Source organism: Epinephelus fuscoguttatus, linkage group LG7 (assembly GCF_011397635.1).
Source record: "Epinephelus fuscoguttatus linkage group LG7, E.fuscoguttatus.final_Chr_v1".
Classification (NCBI taxonomy): domain Eukaryota; kingdom Metazoa; phylum Chordata; class Actinopteri; order Perciformes; family Serranidae; genus Epinephelus; species Epinephelus fuscoguttatus.
The window spans coordinates 44,419,347-44,443,616 of record NC_064758.1 but is presented as its reverse complement, the minus strand read 5'-3'; the positions used below and the strand labels follow the sequence as shown (position 1 = coordinate 44,443,616).

The following is a 24,270-nucleotide window of genomic DNA, read 5'->3' as shown; positions in this document are numbered from 1 at the left end:
TTCATTGCTTCATTTTGAGGGCCAAGGGGAGGTATTGGGATTGGGCCTTAGTATTGGACCTTTTTCCTGTTGATCTTTTAAGTCACAGACCAAACAATGGACAAACAAGTTAGCCGTGTATTTGAAAATGTTTAACTGGAGATTTCACCATATTGTTACCGACTTCTTCTCGACTTCCAGGTCAAAGGCCAGGGTGGAAACTGGGTCTGTTTGACTGTATTTATGACTCCCAGTCACATTATCTGGGTGTGTTAGTCCCACTTTGAGAAATTCAATTTAGTACAATTTGAGTCAGACTAACATGTTTACATGTATTTTAAAAGTTTCCGTCCTCACGGTGTGCCGGTGTCAGACGGTGGGTCACTGCTGCTGCTGGCTGTATGTGCTTATGCCCCGCCCACACACACATTCTCACTGACTGATGAATTGGCGCTGGTTATTTATATTATTGTGGCGTATTGATTATGAATACAGTCCATCTGATGCTGGTTTTGTTTCATCACTGTAGCCAGTATCTCACTATCACTATCCTCATTCAGATTTTAAGAAGCTACAAATTATATTCAGCCACAAAATAAGTCTGAAAAGCTGCAAATCAGAACGAAGCACAGAGAGTTGTTGACTAGAGATGATACGCCGTCTCATGGTGGTCACTTCCTGTCGACGTTACAGATCAGAAGCACAGAGAGTTGTTGACTAGAGATGATACGCCGTCTCATGGTGGTCACTTCCTGTCGACGTCACAGATCAGAAGCACAGAGAGTTGTTGACTAGAGATGATACGCCGTCTCATGGTGGTCACTTCCTGTCAAGGTTACAGATCAGAAGCACAGAGAGTTGTTGACTAGAGATGATACGCCGTCTCATGGCGGTCACTTCCTGTCAAGGTTACAGATCAGAAGTACAGAGAGTCGTTGACTAGAGATGATACGCCGTCTCATGGTGGTCACTTCCTGTCAATGTTACAGATCAGAAGCACAGAGAGTTGTTGACTAGAGATGATACGCCGTCTCACGGTGGTCGCTTCCTGTCGACGTCACAGATCAGAAGTACAGAGAGTCGTTGACTAGAGATGATACACCGTCTCATGGCGGTCACTTCCTGTCAGCGTTACAGATCAGAAGCACAGAGAGTTGTTGACTAGAGATGATACGCCGTCTCACGGTGGTCGCTTCCTGTCGACGTCACAGATCAGAAGCACAGAGAGTTGTTGACTAGAGATGATACGCCGTCTCATGGTGGTCACTTCCTGTCAATGTTACAGATCAGAAGCACAGAGAGTTGTTGACTAGAGACGATACACCGTCTCATGGTGGTCACTTCCTGTCGACGTTACAGATCAGAAGCACAGAGAGTTGTTGACTAGAGATGATACGCCGTCTCATGGTGGTCACTTCCTGTCGACGTTACAGATCAGAAGTACAGAGAGTTGTTGACTAGAGATGTGTGAACCATCAGCTTTTAACGTCACATTCAGCACATTGACAGTAGTTGTCCGTTTTAACTCGTCTCGTCGTGACTCTTTGGTCTGAACTGTGCTGAAGACTCAATCTAAAATAGCTGTGAACTCTCTTCATACATGGTGAGTGTTTGCAATTAGAGTAAATCTATTACTTTTTTCTGCAGGTAACATTCTAACATTCTGTAAAGCATATATGAATGTAAGTGTACCTCTTGATGATTACCATATAACATTTGCTCCTGCTCTCGCCTGCTTCCACACAGCCGGACATGAGCCGACACACTTGTTCTTTGACTCAAAGAAAGACCAGGAGACACTTCAAACATCTTGTTTCACGTCATTTTAATTAAATTTACTTCAATTTTTTTGCACTTTCACTACTAAAAATGTCTGCACGAGGCTTTGTACACTACATCACTTTAGATTCAAGAATTATGGCCAATAATTCACAACGTTCAATACTTAATTCATGCATTTCATTAGTCAGTGTTAATATCTCATTTTACACAGGTCCAACACAACCATGGACACAACCAGCCTCCTCTGAAGCCCCGCCCACACTGTGAGCCATCCTGCTGCCAAGGAAACACCCCCAACAGAAACAAAATTTACTCGTCTTCATATGAAAAATTTTAGATGTAGTAAGATAAAAAAAAAAATCCTCTCACAGGAGCAGAACATAGTAAGAAATGAAATATAGGGGTCAGGAGTCCTCATACCCCTCAGGAGCCTCAAAGTATTCTGGGAGAATGATTTACAAATGATGCAGCTGTAAATTAAAAGGCAAGTGAGAAGTAAACAACTCTCGAATCATCACAGATCAATGAGATCTGACTGTCAGATGGGTGGGGAAAGTGGGGAATTTTCCTTTAATGCAAACAGTGGTTGAATACTGAATGTTAGTCAATAGTACACTCTCCCACTCTGTGTATCAGTAATACTTTATGACTGTTTTGTCCATATGTTTCTGCACCAATGCATTCATTTCTGTACATTATGTTCTCAGAGAAAAAAAATCTCTGTGATTCTGAGACATGAAGCGGAAAAAAAAGATCACTTGACTTTCTCTGAGTCCTCTGATACATTTCTTTTTATACCAAAACAAAGTCCACAAAGTTCAAAAGTTCCTCTCACAAAGATTCTCATCATATCTACATATTCTGTGTCTGTGCTCCACATACAGGTCACATTGCAGTTAATGTGGAAATTTAACCAGAGGAGGCAGCGACGAGCACGCCGCCATTTTGTTACTTAAGCCAGAGAGTCACGCTTACCCCACCGCTGACTAATGTTTTGGGGGTATAACTGCAGAGTGACACATACACACCACCGCACAAGTACAAATGCTCACAACGGTGTAGGATACAGTGTAGGCTCTGCATAGAGCTGACGCACAAGTATAAATCTGGACCAGTTAGGAACCGCTGCAGTATTCTGTCTGTCAGCTGTAGGCTGACTGATGTTCAGCTGAGCCTCTCACTGATCTCAGAGGTCAACGGACACTGAAATTTTTTCTGCCATATTCCCTCCAGTCTCTCCTATTTCCTCTCTGTATGTTCATGAGCAATATTCATGATGTTCCACGGTTAGCACAAACTTTTGGTTCTTAACTCACAGAGATGCATTTTTGCCTCAGTTTGTGCCGATTTGTGTTTATTTATGTCTTTCCGTAGCTTTTTCGCTGGCCATAAAAGGATAGTTAATATTTTTTGAAGTGGGGTTTGTATGGGGCACAAATCCATCTGTCAGCACCCCCACAGTTTGGAGAAGCAGACTGGTGTCTGATACCAGTGATAAGCTGTGTACTGCTGTGGATGGGGGCAGCTACAAAATGTATTTTAGCTACCTAAAAGAATCAATATCAATTAAAGGTCAGTATGCGTTGGTAGCATAGTGGATAGTGCCGGTGCTAGGGCTGTCCTGAATACCATTTTTAAACATTCGGACCTTCGGCAGAATTCAGGGTTTTGCAAAGCAGCGACCGGATCTTTTCTCTCAAACCACAAAAAAAAATGTGATGGCACAACAGTCTCCTTCAGTACATTATTCTGTGCTTTCTTTTGATTTTCACATTGGCTAGTCATCCTGTTTAATTTGTCTTCTGATTAAATCAGAACCGCTGAAACAAGTTGTAGGAAGCCTCTGCAAGTAATCGGTTGCTGGCAGACACTCTGTGCTGCAATAAAATGGTTAATCAGCAGTGCTGTGCACTGTAGAGCCGATGCGCTGCTGGTTCTGCCGGCCTGAACAGAATATAATGTCTATAGCCTTACTGTTGTGTACAGCCTTATAGACTGAGCTGAGTAGTGATGCGCGGGTCGACCCGTAACCTGCGGGACCTGCAGATGGACCTGCGGGTCGGGCAGCAGTGATCATCTGTTAAATCGGTCTGTAAATGATATTTTGACATTATTGGCTATTACTGTCATGGCATCCGAAGGTACTGATGCGTTGAGCAGGTGACAGTCCGCGGTCGTTTTCAAAACACACTTGTGTCACGCACTCCAAAAGAAACTTGTTGAAACTTTAAACAATAATTCATTGTACAAAACGGGGGAAACAAACGATGACAAAAATGGTTCCATAATTCATATTAAATTCAAAAGATAACGAAAAAACAGCTTCAAGTTAGAGGGAATAGTGATAAAGTGGTAAAACTTGGCACTGATCCACAGCCTCAGACGGATGCGCTCAAGCGTGCCGTGCGCACAAGCTCAGTTGGTAGGCTATACTATATTTTCATATTTTTAACAATGCAATTTAAAAGTTTTAATTTTTATTGATAACCTACATTTACCAACAACAAAAAAAGACTGCATTTAGCACCAGAAAATGTATGTAAAAAAAAAAAAAAAAGTTAATAAAAAAATGAATATCGAATACCAAATTTTCATAACAAATACCTACCCATAGAAACGACTATTCGAATATCAGAATATTTGGGAACAGCCCTAGCCGGCGCCCTATATACAGAGGTGATGCCTCGCTGCAGTGGTCATGGGTTCGACTCCAGCTTGCAACTATTTTTATGGTAGGTCAGTCCATAGGGACTTGGGTTGGGAACCGAAGGGCCGCCTGTTCAAGTCCCTGTCCGGACCAAATATGGAGCGTGGACTGGTGGCTGGAGGTGCCAGTTCACCTCCTGGGAACCACCTAGGTGTCCTTGAGCAAGGCACCGTACCCCCCAACCGCTCAGGGCGCCTGTCCATGGGCAGCTCACTCTGACATCTCTCCACTTACTGCATGTATAGGTCCTGTTTGTGCATGTGTGTGTATTTCAGACCTGTGTGTTAATGACAACGGAGTGAAAATATTGAATGTCCCCTCGGGGGGATTAATGAAGTATATAAAAATAAAAAATAAAGTGTACGCTATATTGAGAGCATTTTCACCACTTTACCAGGAATTTTCAACAAGTAAGCTGTTAATGCTCTTGTCGAAGCCACCAGACTCCACTGACAAAAACAGCAATTTTAGCTTGCTGAATACGGGAGACGCTTGTCTATCCCCACTGACTAACTGACTAGTTAGTTTATGTTACTGTATGACTCTGGTGAATCTGAACTAACCCTTTTTAATGCCAACGTTGCCAAAATCACACAGTAATGTACAAACTAAGTGACCGAGGCAGCTGTAGATCCTTTGTTCAGTGATATTAAATCACTGTTTTTCTCAATGGAGTCTGGCTTTAAAAAGAGCTATATAACGGTGTCCTTTTCCAGGTGGAAATCACTGTCGGACATTCAGCCTGAGTCTCCAAACTGGGGGCGTGCTGACTGACATCTGTTATGTCTATGAATAAGTAGCCCAAACAACCGCACTTCAAAATATCTGAATTATATTTCTGCCTGAACACACCAGGACATGAAACCCGTCTCCTTCAGGTACAGAGAAGAGTCTCTCTACCTTCCAGTCTATCATGGAACATTTTCTTGAGGTCCTAAAAACAGCAGTGAACCAGAACAAACCGTTCCCTTCTTAGAAGTGTCTTTACTGAGTTTAAAGAGACATATAACCTGGTGCTAAGTATGTCAAAGAAGTTCAGTTCTCAGGATTCAGTCCAGTCCCATATGTTGGGCTGAACACTCGGCTGCTTAACAGGCCATCCAGCATCCAGTCCCTATAACAGTTTTTTGCTCCCAGATTCAACCCTCAGGACGAGTAACCCAACTGTTCAAGGTTTCAGGGTCACTCCTGATTTCTTTTGAGGCTATTGCTGCTTGTTTTCAGAGTCCTCCTTTCAGAGTCATTATCACTTTTCCACTTCAGCTGCCTCCTACTGCATGTTGTCCTTACACTCCATCCTCGTGTTTCCTTTACTTGTATCTTCCCTTCGTCATCACGCTCACGATCAAAGACAGTTCAGGGAACAGTTTTTAGACATACATCAAAATGTTCCAGGTTATAAATCCCTCGTCTTTATATGAAGTCTTCTCTGCTCTGTTAACACGTGTCTATCTTCCTTCCAGCCCAAAGACATCTGAAGCTTTGATCTCATAGTTTGAAGTTTGTATTGTCCGTTTCTTTCTTCTTCTTCCTCCTCCTCTCTTCTCCTCACATCACACCGTGGTCACAGAGAGCAGAGGGTTGTATATTTTCTTCCCGTCCGGTGACCTCGAGCCGTGAGCCAACAGCTCCTGGATGGTGATCCAGTTGTCGAGGATGCGGCGATTCCTCCTCTTCATGATCTTCTTCTGGCTCAGTAACAGGATGTTGTTGCTGGGGGAGTCCTGTCGGGTGTGAAGCTGGGCCGTCTGGGATGAATGGAGGTCTTCGGCTCCCCGGGCTGATGATGAAATGTCCCTGGATAGAAACCAAAGAACAAAACTGATTCAAGCCTCTTTTGTACATATACTACATATTTCAAAGTATTCTGTTCAAAAAAGCATTTTATTAATTTCCATATACTGTTTATTTGTCTCATATGTCTTATCTTTATTTTGTTCTTTTATTTTAATTGTTCAATTTGCTGTACCTCAGTGCAACAGTGCAATCTTTAGGGCAGTTAGTTGCCAACTTTGCTTATCTGCTTCAGTGACAGTATTTCATCTTTATTTTATTTATATTGTTCTTTCCATTTTCTTAAAATTGCGTCACTTTATTTACTTGAATCCTGCATTGTTATCTAGGATCAACCATGGAAAGCACTTTGTAACCTTGTTTTGAAAAGTGCTTTATAAATAAGTTTATTTGTTTTGTTTTTTTTATTATTAATGAAATGTAAACAGTGTGTTATATATTTCACCCCCTGTACACTTGCCATGAATGTCGAAATTAGCTGTTGAGACCCAAACTGTTTTTGTACCAGGCTGTAAACATGTTTATTTCTACTGTGAAGTTTTAACCAAAGTTTTTGGTACTTCTGTGTTTGCTTCATTTTTCAGCCCTGGAAGTTGCTGCTTGGTTTTGACTGATTCCTCCAGAGCCCTGAAATATATGTTGTACAAACGAGGGCCGCGTTTCCCAGATCGCTCTTAGCTCAAGAAGATCTTTCACTAAGAAGGAGTTGTAGGATCGAGCTGACCCACTCTTAACAGTCTTCTTAGCGACCTAACGCTCACAGATCCAGCTGCGTCAGGCACATTAATATTACACTAAGCAAGGAGATGTTGAAACAGTGCACAGCGTATATATTTTGATCTATTTTATACTTCAGATTTATATTGTTTAGCATTAATTGGTGACAGAATAGAAGGAATTTCATTCTGCAGAGATACGCGTGTCCTTACTGTGCATATGACAATAAACACTTTGAATCTTGAATCTATATGTTTTATGAAGACCCTGTGTGCGCTCAAAGCTGTGGCTGAAGTTACGCACCGAAATCCGGTGGAACAAAAATAATAATGAGAAGAAAAAATACGTATGAGGAATAACAAGTGTGGGATACAACGCCTCATCAGCTAGTGTCTCCACACATCCGGAGGGCAACCCGGTGCAATTTGGCCCTCAGCCTGGAGGTGCAGTGCCCGGCTGCGCTGCGTTTTTACGCAGTGGGGAGCTTCCTGGAGGTGGTGGGAGACGGCACCAGCCTCAGCAAGGCGTCTGTGTTTTCTTGATTAATACATTTCCTCATGATTCTCTTACCAAGACTACTTCTTGTTTAGTTGTGGTCTTGTTTTCGTCATGAAAATAGGTCATCAACAAATATTTATCGTCTTAGTTTTTCATTAGAATTATTAGAACACACTTAAACAGGAGCAGCAGGGAATTAGTGCGTTAGGTAGCAGCGCTGTGTGTGACTTATGTGCTGATGAAGTGGTGCGTGATTGATTTGCCTGACATTGATTGATTTAGTTTCAGCAGCGCAGTAGTGGACAGCTCCTGTTAAGAGCGTCTTAAAGAGCGATCCTAAGAAGGGCATTAAGAACTCATCTGGGAAACACTCTTATCTTAGCGACCCTTCTTAGCTAAGACGTTCTTAACTGTGCTCTTTAGACTAAAGGTCGATCTTAACTGGGAAACGTGGCCACGATCTTGTACCATCATGTGTCCTAGTGTGCATTAATCTTCTGTGTACACATTTTTTCTTTCAATCCTTCCAGGACTTCAAGGGTTTTATAGGTGTTATTTCAATGTAAATAAATTGGTTTTAAATAAATATATAGATATGTTTCTTCTTTTATAAACTATTCAGATGATGTGATTTCTGTTGGACTTGGGTTAAAGTATTTTTTGCAGCTTTTTGCACTTCTTTTTAAAGAAAATTAGATTCCTGTGTTCCGCTAAACCAACTCTTCAGCTCTACGCAGCTTTTATCTTCTTTTACTTTGTTGTTTTGGTTTTCTGCCTGCATGAACACTGTGTGGTTGAGTCTCATAACTCTCACAAAAAAAATCCTGCAAATGAATATAATCTCCTTCTTTCCAGGCAGCCATTTGTTTCCACCATTGTCTTCCTTTTAGAACAGAGTTATGTAATCGTCGCTTGATAATGCAGCTGTGAGCAGGGATTTCTTTCAGAGGTAGTTTGACTGCCTGATACACTCTGAGTCATCCAGTGAGCTTCAACCTTTCTGTGCAAAAAAACAACAAAAAATATTTTAAAAAACCAGCCTCAGTCTCGTGGGTTGATTTTCTAACAGCACAGCTTGTGAAAGTCTTTTCAGCAGCTTCAGGTTTTATCTGGCAGCCTCACATAAAAAATGAATACTATTATTTTACTGACAACATGTTATTAAAGCACCATGCTACTCCTCATTTGGAGTCCAGCCCTTTAAGCCCTGTGCTCAAAGGTGATAGTAATGATGCTGATTAACTGACGTCTGTGATGGCTCAGTGTTCAGGTGTCAGAGTTCGACAACCACCAACAGACAAAACCTGCTTGTTCCAGAATTTGGGATTTCCATAAATTAACTTTGACTGATGGATTATTGGTTTGGATTCATGAAGAGTTTTGTTATCCGGATGTTTAATGAGTTTTCACACTGCGTGGCGTCTCCAGCTGAGGAAGGTAAGAGGATTGTATTGTTGACATTAATCTTCACGTCATGGTGTGATAGTGAACACACACACACAGATGAGTTACTCTGAGCTCCTGAGTGACAAACCACAAAGAAAAATATTCAAAATTAATAAATATATTGTAAACATGAAATGTCCAAAGACTAATTAAGACTATGTAATGGCTGGTTTTGAGCCATGACTCCTTCTATTCTGGCTCATCAACAAGACAAACACATTTTAAGACTCCTATGTAGCCTACAGCCCTGTGGGGGAGGGGCAGCATGTAGTATAACTAAGGATAACGGGAGGAAAAAGTTCACTGAGGTTCAGCCGTGTTCCAGTTTTGTTCCAATGATACTGGAGCACAGAGCGAAAAGGGGCCGGACATAGAAAAGGCTGATTGCATCTCCATTGGCCTCGCTGCCTTGGTGTCAGCAGGTCATTTAACACACTATGTACCACCACATTATTAAGAGCTCTTGGTCTTTTCACACATTTCTGTGAGATACACGACTCTTTCCTTCCCAGTAATCCTTTTCAAAATGTCTGGGTAAACTGGACTTGTTGCTCCCTACCTGTCTCCTCTGAGGTAGTCCAGGCGGCTCTGCATCATGTACTCTCTTCTTCGTCGGTACTCTCTGGCTCTCAGCAGCTGCTGCTTCCTCTCCTCTTTGCTCCAGTATCGGCCCTGGTGCAGCACAGGTTGTCACAGACGGTTGTCACAGTTTGTCACGAAATGTTAGTAATTTGTTAAGTAAAAAATAATAATGATAAAGTTTAATTATTATTATTGTAAATATGATTTTTAAAAATGTTAAATAAGGAACCCAAATAGTGACAAATTCAGTTCCAAACAATATCAGAGGTGATTATTTAATATTAGAGACACAGAATAAACCTTCAGTTTGAGGTCTTTTCATTTCACTGGTAATTATCAGTGGTCAGTTCGTCATAACTGTTGTGATCGGCAGGAGGAGCGGGCGAGAACAAGACACTCTCATCCCATCTCGTCAAATCCCGCTGCTTTGTCACTGGACCTACATGTCACACTGTGACCTGATGGGTACCCTCGTGCATCAGTTTTGGACATTCAGGGACAACGTGTCAATTCATGCGTTTCCTGTGCACACTCCACCTGTTTCATCTCACTGGCAGCGTCGTCATCGGTCGTCATGCCGCTGCGCTCCTCTCTGATCTTCATGGCTCGGGCCTTCAGGAGACGATCCCTGACCGGCCGCTTGGCCACGTAACGAGTTCCGTCGCTCCGGATCTTTACCTGAACACAAAAAGGACAAATCAGTTGCCTCTTGTGCAAAGTCATGGAGGAAATGAGTAAAACAGACCGTTATGTTTCCTTTCAACAGCATCACAGAGAAAAATAAATATGAATTTGTCAAACAATATGGAGGCCACTGTGGTTAATCACTAAGCAGATTTAAAGGGGACCCATTATGCTTTTCCTTTTGTTGTCATCTTACTATATAATGATGAAACTCTGTGTGTGTGTGTGTGTTCCATTTTTTTCTCCTCACTGACTTGGTCAATCCATGTGAAATTTGGCACAGTGGTAGAGGGTCATGGGAGGATGCCAATGAAGCAATATTACATCAATTGGCCAAAGGGGGGCGCTATAGCAACCCATTGAAATGTCAATCTTTGAATGGGCATATCTCATGCCCCGTATGTCGTAGAGACATGAAACTTTGCACAGAGATGCCTCTCCTCATGAGGAACACATTTGCCTCAAGAACCCATAACTTCCGCTTATATAGATTTTCCGCCATTTTGAATTTTTTGAAAAACACTTCAAATGGATCTCTTCCTAGGAAGTTTGAGCGATCTGCATGAAACTGGGTGAACATAATCTAGGGACCAATATCTAAAGTTCCCTCTTGGCAAAAGTTGGAAAACTTACTAAAACTGAGCTTCTATAAGGCAATGAATATTGTGGAGGGCGTGGCTCATCACATAAAGGTGTAGAACATCTCAAGGGTTTCACCCATCACCACGCAACTTTGTAGGCATATGACCACACATAATCTGAGGGGACCCCTCCATTATTGACCCCATCAAACAAAATGGGGGCGCTAGAGAGCTCATTTCTTATCTAGGCCTAACCGCCATATGGATTTTTACTAAACTTGGTAGATATGTAGAACAGGACGCCTCAAGGTGACTGGAGAAATTTAACTCTAATTGGCAACTGGGTGGCGCTATAACAACAGAAAAATGCTTCAAAATGGCTAAAATGCGACCGATCGCTGTGGCTCCCCCTGTGGACCAATGTTGGTGTTGTTTCTAATGTTTGGTATGACTAAGTCATGGTATGGTATGCTGTACATAATCACGGAAACTGTCAGTGTGTCATTCTGTCAGTCAGTCATTCTGTCTGTCCCACGTTTTTCTACTCACTGACGTGGTCAATCTATGTGAAACTGCACATAGGCATTGAGGACTGGCATAGGTAGAAGGTGACAAAGCTACCAATGGCTATGGACTAGTATATAACATTGCAATGTCAGATGTTCATAATAAATGTGGCTCAAGTTTCAAATAAAAAGGTAAACGTAGGTAAAAACAACCTCAGGCTTCACACCGTTTTGAATACTCTGTCCAACATTTTTTTTCTACTTCAGCAACAAGCTGACGTCGCCTCATTCCAGATTTCTTAATATGGTCCTCTGCTCCCTACATGTTACTGTAAATGTTTACATTATACACTGCTACATATAGCTACATGCTAACGTCAGGGAAACATGTGAAACTGGTTTCTGCTATTTTGAATTTCTCACAGATTTTGGATCATATTCGTGCTGGAACATGTCTGCTCTTGTTTAGCTTTTACTGGTGATTTTTCACTGTAGAAAATGCCTCATATCTCTTGTACAGTTATTCCTCAGCTGCAAGTACTCTGCTAATTTACATGTAGCTAAGTGCTAATGTCAGAGAAACATGTAATCGTGGTTGCTGATGTTGTTAATTTCTCCCACATTTTGCATCATATTCCTGCTGGAACATGTCTGGTTGTGTTTTGAAATTTTTATTAGTGATTATTCACGGTAGAAAAGGCTGCTTGTCATTTCCCAGCAGCCAAGATGCAGAAGACCTGAAGAAGCTGGCCAATGAGAGCAGACTAGGCTTTAATGGAAGGGGGGGCTTAAAGAGACAGGCGCTAAAATGGAACAGAGGATGAATGCAGGTGTTTCAGTTCAGACAGTATGAGGACGATAAAGTGTTTTTTGAACATTAAAGCATGTAAACATATATTTTGGGTTTCTGCCAGAACACCAATGAACCTGAAAATAAACACATAGGTTTGACCAGTGGCTCAGCTAACTCCACACAAAGTTTTGTCCAGCTGATGTGAGGATTTCATTTTAGCAGGAGCCAATTTCATTTATCATTATGGTTAGTAAAAAGCAGGAGGGTGACTGTCTATCAGAGCTGGTCCTCTTAATGAGAACACAAAGAGAGAACGTCATCACACCATTTACCTTCCACTCCATGCGTTGTGGTGACGCAGTTGGCGATGAGTGTGTCAGCCCGAGTGGTAACGCGAGTCCTAACCGTGAGGCGCCTGTATGGTGGTCCTCCAGACCACAGGGGGCGCTGTTCACACTCCTGGGGCTGGCTGGGCCGCTGCTGCCCGTGCCCATCCCCCTCTCCTCGCCCTCGGCCCTCGCTCTGTCTCTCACTCGATCCAGTGGGTCCACCAGGCCCTCAGAGGGCAGCGCCATGCAGCTCTGGTAGCGCTCTAATGGTTTGTTGTTGCTGTGGTGTCTTCTGGTGAAATAAGGACTGGACTCTGCACTTCCACCTCCGGGCCTGTCGGTGGCGCCACCTGCAACAATAACACAGCAACATTAGCATGTGTTAGCAAACTCATAAGGTTAGGACGCAAGTGATTTGCTGATTAACATTACATCGCCTAATGTTGACGCTGTGGAGAACAGTTAAATTGTCGTTTACCTGCTCTGGAGCCCCGCCCTCCATCAGCCACACCCCTTCTTGAAGAAGACCCCGCCTCTCTGGTCAGAGACCTGATAATGGCGATAAATCCAGCATAATATCCAAATTATTTATGCAGTTTTACAAAGTTTAAATTCACAAAATGTGTTAAAATCAAAATGATGAAGAAGACCTGAACTTGGAAGGTGTAGAGGGGGTGGAGCTTGACCCGTGTGCGACGTTGCCATTGGCTGTTTCGTACTTCCTGTAAGTGCTCGGGGAGAAAGAGCAGCTGAGGTTCGAGTGGCGCCTCTCTCTGTCTCGGTCCCGCCCGTGGCGCCGCGGGGTGAGGGGGGAGTTCAGAGGGGGGAGGCGAGCGAGAGGTAATAGAGGAGGTGGAGACATCAGCCGTCTTCCTCCTTCATCTTCCTCTTCCTGGAGAGGCGGGATCTGCTCAGTGCTAACCAACGGAGTGCTCCGGCAGCTCTCCCCCCCGGTGTTGTAGGCACTGGTGCTGTCTTTGTCATCGGATCGTTCTCGCTCCGGGAGCTCATTGATAGCCGATAACTCGTGACGATGAGGGTCATTATCATCATCATCCTCGTTGTCATTATCCACACCTAAAAGTAAAGAATTTTGTTTTTAAGTTCCAAGTTTAAAGAGGAACTGCAAAGGAACAACAACACGCACATTTCACTCACTTAACATCTGGAGACAGGCTCTCCTTTGGTAATGACTTTTGTTGAAACTAATTTTGGTCTCATCAATTTGGTGAACAGAGTGACCTTTCGCGTTTTCACATTGGCCACCATAGTTAGCAGCCCCTCAACGAGAGCGTTGGATTAAAAAAAAAAAAAAATGTACGTGAAACTGCTTTATTCAGGGTTATTACGGGTTTAAATCATCTGGTCTGTTTGTTTTGGAGAGGAAAACACCTCTGAGGATAATTCTGCTCCCAGTTAAAACCTCTTGACCATCTGGATTAGAAATAAAGTGAGCACACATTTGCAGGTGCAATCGGCCCAACCAGACCAACCAGTTCTCACAGAACGTTGCGTATGACATCCTACAAATTTGTGCCCCACAGATGACGTTACTTTCTAACGTACAGTTACATAATAATGTTAAGTTATTAAGGTTAGGTTGAGACAATAAAAGTTTATCAAGGTTAGGGTTAGGTGATAATAGTTATGGAGGTTAGGTTTAGGGAAAGAAACAGGGTGAGGACGTACCTTACAATGACTCAAGGTTCACACAGATCTGAACATGCGACTCCACGGAAAAGTCTCTGGTGGAAGTCTGTGTTTTTGTGACCCATCCACTGCCCCAACCTGCTTCCCTACAAGCACTAGGGACTGCTTCCTTGTTAACTGCCGTCAGCGCATTGATCACATGTTTGAAGCCTTTCAAAATACGCAGGATTTGTACAAATTTCTGTGCATTGCTTTTCGTAATGAAACATACGAAACAGCCTGAGCAGATACACCAAACAACGTTGCAGAAACACTGATTTGTAACATAAAACTGCTTTATCTAGTGTTTTCACCAAAGTAAATCACCTGGTCTGTTTGTTTTGAAGAGGAAGAGACCTCTGCAGATAATTCAGCTCCCAGTAAAAACCTCCTGAACAACGAACACTGAAGGAATTTTAACCAGAAGAAGTTTCAGCTGGTTGAAATCTCATTGCTCATCACCTCATTGGTAGATGCCACTAAATCCCCCTAAATCTTACACAGTGGCCCTTTATGGCAATAAAAGAACAATTAAGTTATCTGTACAAAAAAAAAGGGGGCAAAGACTGTCTGCAGGCCCGGAGCAGTGACCATCTGGAGTCTCTGCCGTAACTTGTTTAAATTATTCCTTCAAGTCATAAGTTGGAATAAAGTGGAATTTCTAATTTGTTTTTTCTCCTTCAAATGCTCCCATCATACAAGAGAACACACAGGATGTCAGATTTGGGAATTTCTTTTACACGTTCCCATTTAGTTGTTGTCATGGTTACCTGCTTCAGGAGGGCCTGGTCGCCCTGCTCCGGCTGCCACCGTCTCCTCCTCCATCATCCAGGCTTTCAGACACCTCTCTCTGAGCTGCTGCATCTTCTGCGCTCGGAGAATGTTGCGGCACTTGAACTCCAGGTGGCGTAACTCCTCCTCGATCAGCGCCATCTCATGCTCGCTTAGAGTCGCACTGCAGTTCACGTCCACCGCAGATGAAGAAGCAGCTTCCTCCTCTCCTCCCCTCTCTGCCTCTTCTCTCTCCTCCTGGTCCTTCACCTCTGCTTCAGTGTCTTTAAACTCATTTTTCGCCGCTTCTCTTTGCTGTTTTTCGTTACGTTTCTCGTACTGGCACTTGATCTCCAGCAGCTCCTGGTATCGCTGGCACTCTTCCTCCGTCAGGCCCGGCATCATCATCGCTAGCGGGGGCTGGTAGTGATGGTGGTGGTAGTGCTGCAGATCAGAAGTCAGGTGTTAGCAGCACACAAATAATCTCCTTGTTTGAGCCACCCATCCACTACCTTGACTTCCCATCGTACATGGACTTTCTCACTCTTTATACTACTTATGGGGTCGTAACATTAACCACTGCCCATAACGTGAGGTTGTTGAACCAGGGAATTTGTGTGTTCTAATTGACTTTGCATCAGCCCTGTCTCTGTGGTGATGGCACGTTAAAGTGTCACCGTCATGTAAGGTGACCCGGGTCAGTCATTGGATGTATTTCTGAGACCAGATTGGCTGTACTTTGTGTTTGGTGCTAATTAACCAATGTCAGCGTGCTAACATGTTAAAGTGAGATGGAGAACATGGTAAATATTATAAATGCCCAATGTCAGCATGCTAGCATTGTCGTTGTGAACATGTTAGCATGCCGATGGTAGCATTAATCTCAGTAGGGCACAGCCTCATGACTGTAGGATCTTAGTCTTCTTTAATATCTGATACAAATAAAGTCCACATCTCTTAAAGAAAAGAGCAATATGAATATCAACTGTGCTGAATGTTGGATAATAGGGAAAGTGTGCCTTAAAAGGGATCTTCATCCTGACAGCAGGTAAAATGTTTTTATCTCTTTTCATCCAGCAGCAGTAAAGACAGAGGAAGCACTGGTCACAGCTCCTGTTGCTATGAGACGACTGACAGCTCGACTGAAATGCACCACTCTAAATAATAGCGTAAAGGGTTTTCTCAGTGCTGAAGCACATGAGCGCACACGGAACATCCCCAACATCCATCTGAGCCATTTGGGTCATTTCAGTTGTTAAAAGAATAAGTCGAGCTGTATTCTGTGTTTTTGGTCTCGTCAACAAATCCTATGAAAACCCTCAAGACCATCGATGTGTTAGTTTGTCTCTCAGTACTTCCTCACCTCCTACCCTGCCTGTGCTGGTCAGCCCCACGCCCATCGGTTCCAACTGAGGACGACAAAGTTTAATCACCAAAAACAGATCATTACTGTAGTTTTAAGAAACAGCAAATTTATTGGGGACTATTTTCAGCAGCAGATTAATCCACACTTAGGGCCCGTCCCAGTACCCCCCCTTTTGCGTGTAGGGGTAGGGGGCATGACGAGGGGTAGTGGGTATGAAACTAGCCCTTCGGAGCGAGGGATTTCAGATGCTGACTTGCCAGCGAGGGGTAGATGTCGCCATGGCTACCACCGAGCAAGAGACGGGGAAAAAAGTTCATACACAGCTAACGTTACCGTCGTCAGGTTGCTTGTTAGCTAGCTAGCTAGCTCGCACTATCTGGCGTCTGTCATCTGTCCTGTTCTGCAAAATTGTCGGACTTTTCACATTACGATAACACGCCAGCTAGCATAACTATGCTGCCTCGTAATGTTAGCTGACTAGCTAGCTAGCAGAAGTCCCCTGTCGTCTGTCGTTCATCAAACGAAGCATGATGAATGTGGCAAACGCGATCAGTAGGATGAATGAGACTCCATTGTAGATGCCGGTTGGAAATGTAGATGGCTCACAGCTTCCTGTTTGAAATAGTTACGTATGCATGAATGTAACTGACGCGGTGATGTAGTGAGTGGTGTCCCAATTCCTAGGTAAAGATTTCCACCCCTACCCCTCGTTGCTTCATTTTGAGGGCCAAGGGGAGGTATTGGGATTGGGCCTTAGTGCTCTAGTGAGTATTTGTGTCAGGTGTATGTGGGAGTCAAATTAATCTATAGTGTGTGTTCATGGTAATGAAGGAACATGTCACCTGGAGCAACAGTGTGTCTCACTGATGGTTTTTTGGACAAAAATGGAGCCTTATGGTACAGAGGAAGAGGATACATTGTTGGTCTGGCTGTTTAATGGGATTTGATAACAATAGTTCAGGCTGCTCTCAGCCCTAGAGTGGTCTCCTCTGGTCTGAATCAGGGACTCATGTTGTTCCAAAGTTGTATAATTGCCTAGAGTTGGTTCGTGTTCTCACAGCAGCATTTACAAGAGGACCAGATCAAATGCCTTGTGTGAGAAAGCTGCTCTTGATTGGTCAGAATTTCCATGTGGGAAAAATCCAGGAAGTAAAGCAAACGTTGAAGAAGAGTACACTTGCAAGATAAATGTGACACTTTCTAATGTCACAATGGAGGGACAACTACGCAGGTTGATTTTAGCGCTGCTCATCGTGGACTATATTGCTGTCATTGTTCATTTTAGTCAAAGCATACAGTTTGAAAACGAGGCAAACGCGGCTCCAACTAGAAAACAATGTTTTGATGCATTGGATGTGCTGAATGTGCATATTAAGGCAGTACAGGAGGAGGTGCACATTAATAATCCTCCAGGACTGTAACATGCTCATGTTTAACCCAAACAATGTGTCATGTGACTGCAGTTGCTTCACATCCAGGTCGCAACACCTTCTCACCACAAACCAACCGCACCAGAGTTCCTTTGGAACCGGACTGAGACCACCTCTTCAAGAAGGTCTCGGTCCAGTTGTTTTGGTGCACACCTGAGTGTGATTGCTGTGTTCACACCTGCCCAAATGAACCGCACTGAGGGAGCAAACAAACTTGAGTTTGATTGAACCGAACCAAACAGGGCAGGTGTGAAAGCAGCCTAAAATAAAGAATATCATCAGACTCACTTTTTTAACTAGACAACCTGAGGCTCTGGAGCCACATGCAGCTCTCCAGTGACTCCCTGTGGCTTAAAAAAGTTACGTAGAATGGAAAATGTTTTAGTTTTATTTTTAACATTTTAATTTTCACTTACTATTTTTGTGGGCCTAAAGTGATTACATTCTCCAGTAGTAAAAATGTGTAGTCTTTACACCAAATAAAATAATGCTTTAACATTTTGTTGAGTAAAATGTGCGTCGTAGGTCTACAGCCTGGCACCTTTTCCTCTAATAGCGGTGGCTCATCTTGAATCTCATTAGCTCGGCGAGCTGTGGATTCTGAATTTGAAACAGGAACAGTCTTGGCGGAATATTGCAAATTTAAAAGTGCTTGGACAGATGTGTTTGCTTTCAGCACCAGAGCTGTAAAGTTAAAGAGTTAAATAGTCTTAAATAGCCCACTACAGAGCGACCACGGAGACAATGCTAACCACTGTACCACCGTGCCGCCATGACCTTCATTGTAAGGCTCAAATATGATTGTTTTTTTCTATGGCCATAAATGGCTCTGTTGATAGTACAGGTTGCTGACCCCTGCTTCAACAAGACTCATGTTGATATACCTTGTGGTGGTGATGGTGGTGGGGGCTATACGCTGCTCCTCCTGCTCCTCCTGCAGCTGCCCAGTCCATGCCGGGGAGGGAGTCGGAGCTGAGCTGGAGGTCTCGCAGATGCAGGAAAGGAGGGGTGGTGTCTCCTCTGCCGTGTCCGGGGCTGGGGCCGAGGCCGGGGCTGGGTCTGGGACTGGGTCTGGGTACAGGAAACAGGAGGGGTGTGCTGTATTATTACAAACTAATCTGAAAGATCTTCTCAGTATAGTTGTGTTACTATCCTCATGGCTGAAGTCAGTCAGATATTTTGCTCCTGTCATGATGAAAATTTGGCAAAATACCAGTTTTGGTTATTTTTGCTTTCGACAGGCTGACAGCCATTAATTAGCTGGTTAATTTAAAAAAAATGTAAAAAAAAAAAAAAAAAAAAAAAGACTTAAATTACAAGAAGCCTTTCCTTTTAGTCCAGCGCTCCACTGACTCAGCGAGCTTTAAGACTGCATTTCAAAGTTCTGCCCAGTTTAGAATTGGTCAAATGCTTTGTGATGTAAATTTTATGGCTTTTATTTTATGTTTCTGTCGACACAGACGCTGAGTGCAGGTCAGAATCATAAGCCATGTTTCCATCAGCCTGTTTAGATGCGCATCTAGAAGTATCGCATCGGAAAATTATGATGGAAACGCCAAAATTCGAATTAAAATCCCCTGATTCGCACAAACTAAAATACACTCGCTTTAGCCGGGTTTTTCAAAATCGGTAATGCATTTACAAGCTGGTTGCCAACCATCAGAAAACGTAGAAGAAGAATGCGAGACTTGTTTTGTTTCCGGTTCTGCGGAAAACTCGCGCAAGTTTTCACCAAAGTCCGTACATTTAATGGAAACACACAGGATTCGTATTTCTTTTATGGAAACATAGCTATTGTGGATTTAAAACTATTGTCTTCATGGTGACCACAGTGACTCTGTGTCTATGTCTGCAACATAGTACACCATCTCTGAGTGACAATCATCAAAAGTGCGCCTAACCATAACTCCAGCTTTGCTGCGTCCGAGCTGCTAACTTCCAGGTCATTGCTTCGCTAACATGAGTGGCTCTTTGGGCCCACTATCACCACGTGTTGGATGTAACTATTACACCGTTTGGCCACTGTGAAAATGGGCACCACTTCTTGGGGTCCTGGTCCTACCTGGGGCTGGGTCCCGCTCTGAACTTCCTGGTGCTGCCTGGTGTGTTGGTGGTGTTGGTGTTACAGGCACTGGTCTGATCACCCAGCAGGTCGTGCTCAGACGACTCCTCGTAGCGGGTGCTGTCGTCTGTCCGGCCCACTCCGCTATCCAGCTCCTGGCTGTTAGACAGCAGAGGAGCCAGGCTCAGCAGAGGAGGGAGGGGAACAGGGGGGTCTCTGTCCTCCTTCTCTCCTCTTTCTCCTTCCTCCCCATCCTCATCCTCCTCCTCCTCCTCCACATCCACATCATCCCCAGGACCTTCTCCACCTCCTGCTCCCCCCGGGCAGGCCAGGCCCCCCCCTCCTCCTCCTCCTCCTCCTCCTCCTCCTCCTCCTCCCCGGCAGAGGCGATAATAGCCAGAGGGCTGGGTGGAAGGGAGGGAGCAGGAGGAGGCTCGTGGGTTTGGATGGAAGCCTCCTCCCTCCAGAGTCAGCTCCATGTCCTCCTCCGGACCATCAGGGTTGTCATTCTGGAGGACACAGAAAATGAATTTGAAAATTATAAAAAAAATTCATTCGTCAAATGATTTGGTTTGTAAATGGCTGAAATTATGTAAACGGACTTTTTTGGGTAACCATGGTGACCTCAGAAAGTCTAAAGAAGCCAAAACAACAGCAACACTTAAAGTATAGACAGCAACTTCATTACAAGACCAATGCGTGTCAGCTTGTGGCCTTCATTATCATGACCCTGATGACGTCTCGGTGAGATGACTGCCAAGACCAGCAAATGTGACTTTTAGCGACACACTGGGACGATAGATGCACCCACCAGACCACAGCGTTTCTCCCAGTCCCGCCCCACTGTGCTTTGACTGGCAAATGCTGACACTTCTGTTTTCACAGGAAATGTACAGTTTGCATACAGTCTCTTTCAAAATAAAAGCACTACGTCCGTACAACACTGTGAATTGATGTTTTTTTCCTTCAACAACAAACACACATGGTTACGTTTATCCAACATATGCATGTAGTTGGGTTTAGAAAACGACCAGGGTTTGGCTTTACAGTCACACAGGAAGTGAACAGCGGGGTGAAAGCCAGTGGTTGCTGGACCCATCCACCACCCCTCCCACCCGCCCTACTCTGACTTTTGGCACCTTAACTTTTGTTGTTGTCAGACCACATGTCCCCCTGATGCCGCCAGGTACCTTTAAACAACAAGGGCTGCCAGCCGCGTATCATGTCGACACGAAAGGACAGCTTTTTTCTTGTCTGTGTCTTACGCCAGAAGTCAGTGACCAAGCACTGGTCTTCGACAACAACGAGGATGGAATGCGAAGGTCTATCCGGTCGAAGTGGGATGCAGAGGTTTTGTGGCTTCTTCCACCATCAGGTTGCTGAAAGACCTTGGTATCCATGGACAGGCTCTGCAGCAGACAATTAGATCAGTCTCTGAAGCGGCCGAAAGAAGCAGCCAGTGGATGTGGATCAAGCAGAAGGACCCTTGCTGGGCTCAGAGAACACCAACATGACCCACTCAGCTGGCTGCCTTTGATGAGGGTGTCTAGTGTTGAAAGGCTGAAACACTCCCTGATTCAAAGTGTACACTACTGACGATGTGTCCCAAAATTTTAGATCCTTCCCTGTCAGAGAGACTCCTCCAATGCCACTCTCAACATCAAGACAAACATCACGTGAGTGCATACCATCTATTGGCACACTTAACAGGGGGATCTTTACTTAACATCAGGTCCCGTGTTTTTATGATTCCAGTGACTTCGGAGCTAGACAGGGTTGAACTTAAATATAAAGATAAAAAACATCTGCTACATATGAAACTTACAAATCAAATCGAATTAAATCAAATCAACTTTAATTATATGGCACTTTTCATACGACAGTAACACAAAGTGCCTCACAGAGGTTAAAAACAACAAAGAACCAAAACAGAAAACAAAAAAGAAAAGAGAAAACCCAACCCTCCCACCCCACATAGAGATACATAAACATACACATACGCACACACACACACACACACTAGCTATCACTAAAGAGACATGGCCGAGCACCAAGACCCAAGGCAAGGAAAAAGCCACCTCTGGGGGCCGTCCACACCGAGAGAGCCTACGGTCCACGGCCACAGGGAGCGCCGCCGTAGAGATCACCCCGACCCGGGCAGACATGAGGCTCCACACCGAAGTGCAGTGCCCTACAGCCACCCAGATCAGAGCGGTCTCCCGACGGCACCCCCATCGGGAGACCAGGAACAACTCTCAGTGTGGCAGGCCCCCATGAGGAAACACTGGAGCTAAAAACTGAGGGACTAAAACAGTAGGATAGGATAAAAGGTATAAAAAGAACCAAATAAACAAAAAGCTATTTAGCTCATAAAATTGAGTTAGTAGCTAGGTAAGAGTGATCTAAAACAGAGACATAAAATGCATCAAAACTAAAACCTATAGGCTAACTAAAATAACAAAAGATAAAGGTTAAATGAGATAAGAACGTAAAAAGAGGAAGGGTAAGAATATAAAAAATAAATAAAAAATAGATAATAGATGGATAAATCGGTTATAAGAGGAATTTAAAATAGATAAATAAAGAGATCAGTTAAAAGCCTGATTAAAAAGATGAGTCTTGAGCCTCTTTTTAAAAACATCAACAGTCTCTGCAGCTCTGAGGTTCTCCGGCAGGCTGTTCCACAATCGGGGGCCATAATAATTAAACGCCGCCTCCCCGTGTGTTTTAGTCCTAACTTGTGGTATGGTTAAAAGGCCGGAGCCAGAGGACCTCAGGGTCCGCGAGGGTTGATATGGTAACAGCAGGTCAGATAAATAAGAAGACCCAAGACCGTTAAGACATTTAAAAACTAATAAAAGAACCTTAAAATCGATCCTGAAGCGCACAGGGAGCCAATGCAGTGATTGTAAAACTGGTATAATGTGCGCCTGCCCTCTGGTCCTCGTCAGCACTCGTGTGGCTGAATTCTGTAATAACCGTAGATTTGAGATACTCTTTTTGGGAAGACCAGAGAGCAGGGCATTACAATAATCTAACCTACAGGAGATAAAAGCATGCATCAGCACCTCCGTGTTAGCCTGAGAGAGAGACGGGCGGACTCTGGCTATATTCTTAAGGTGGTAGAAACCTGCCTTTGAGCTCAGAGTCAAAAATCACACCCAGATTTTTTACAGATTGTGTTGGTTTCAGATCCTGTAGTTTTGGTAAAAGTTTCTCTCTCTGGCCTTCAGGACCAATGACTAAAACCTCTGTTTTGTCCTGGTTGAGCTGCAGGAAATTCGCTGCCATCCATGACTTCATATCTAAAATGCAGTTAAAAAGGGCATCAATTGGCCCTGTGTCATCAGGAGACACGGCGATGTACAGTTGCATATCATCAGCATAACTATGAAAGCTGATGCCGTGCCTCCTGATGACGTCCCCCAGAGGAAGCATGTAGAGATTAAAAAGAGTTGGACCTAAAATTGACCCCTGGGGGACCCCAAACTTTATCTCATGGGTTCCTGCAGCAACAAACCTGTGGTTTGTAGAAACGCACAGTGCTGCTGGGTTGGAGACAAACGCATAACATCACTCAGAATTTGTGTTGGAGTTGTGTTATTGTGTCAGTACTGGTCTTCGGAGGTAAACTAGTACGTGCGTGTGTGTGTGTGTGTGTGTGTGTGTGTGTGTGTTTGAACCTACATGACTTCATCTTCTTGTGTATCGGGATTTGTGTGATATACGTGTGTGCGTATGACCTTGAAGGACGAAACCAGGTCACATGGGATAAATATCTCCTCCTCTCTTCATCCATCATCCCTTCACCCCCTCATCACTTCATCTATCTCTGATACCTCCCCCCCTCCATCTCGTCTCAGTGGGCTTCACGGCAGGTTGTTATAAACACATTCTGTTTGTCTGCCTCTATCAATACTCCTCCGTCTACTCGAGAAAAATAATTGTGACTAAAGCAGCAAAAATGAGTATAAATGATTTTTGCATTTTACTGCTGCTGAACTTTGATTTTACTGAGTAGAACCATCTGTTTTTTACACTTTGAGAAATCAGTGTTACTGCTTTGACAAAAAAATCAAACATCCTAACGTAGCCTTTTTTCAGAGCTTTCAGCTGCGTATCACAGCCTTGAGGAAGAGACTAAAGTGGACACTTGATCTTGAGCAGATGTTTTTTTAACCTTTATTTCCAAGACATTAGTCTCACTCTTAGCATGGGCGGACGATGAGACACTGGGCCCCTGGGCACAGACATGCAGAAGGCCCCACCACCTCGCCTCCACAGAAGCAACACACACAGACTTCAATGTTGTTTTGTAGTTGTTTTCCGTCTCATTTCTTTTTTATTTTGAATCTCTTTGTTGTTATTTTATGGCTCTTTGTGATCACTTAAAATTCTGTGTACGTGTTAATTTGAGTGACACTCAACATAGTTTGTCCCATTGCTGAAAATGCAATAATACACTCAATTCAGTTAAAAAAACAAACACAACATGACATTGTGGGTGTGTCTGCTCCCCCGTCACTTCCCAGTTTATAATTTTCTTATTTGATA

General features: G+C 43.7%; 1 protein-coding gene across 1 annotated transcript in view; it reads right to left on the bottom strand.

Moving 5' to 3' along the window:
- Nucleotides 1–4,982: 4,982 nt before the first annotated feature.
- LOC125892256 (PDZ domain-containing protein 4-like) overlaps nucleotides 4,983–24,270 on the bottom strand; it is an 80,610-nt gene continuing 61,322 nt past the window's right edge. Inside the window, exons 9-17 of the mRNA XM_049582165.1 lie at nucleotides 19,717–20,225; nucleotides 18,539–18,725; nucleotides 14,858–15,302; nucleotides 13,049–13,475; nucleotides 12,877–12,947; nucleotides 12,402–12,748; nucleotides 10,043–10,183; nucleotides 9,483–9,595; nucleotides 4,983–6,265 (exon numbers count right to left, since the gene is read on the bottom strand). Of these exons, the coding sequence (XP_049438122.1) occupies nucleotides 6,022–6,265; nucleotides 9,483–9,595; nucleotides 10,043–10,183; nucleotides 12,402–12,748; nucleotides 12,877–12,947; nucleotides 13,049–13,475; nucleotides 14,858–15,302; nucleotides 18,539–18,725; nucleotides 19,717–20,225 (2,484 nt within the window). The 3' untranslated portion in view covers nucleotides 4,983–6,021. The remainder of the gene's footprint in view (nucleotides 6,266–9,482; nucleotides 9,596–10,042; nucleotides 10,184–12,401; nucleotides 12,749–12,876; nucleotides 12,948–13,048; nucleotides 13,476–14,857; nucleotides 15,303–18,538; nucleotides 18,726–19,716; nucleotides 20,226–24,270) is intronic.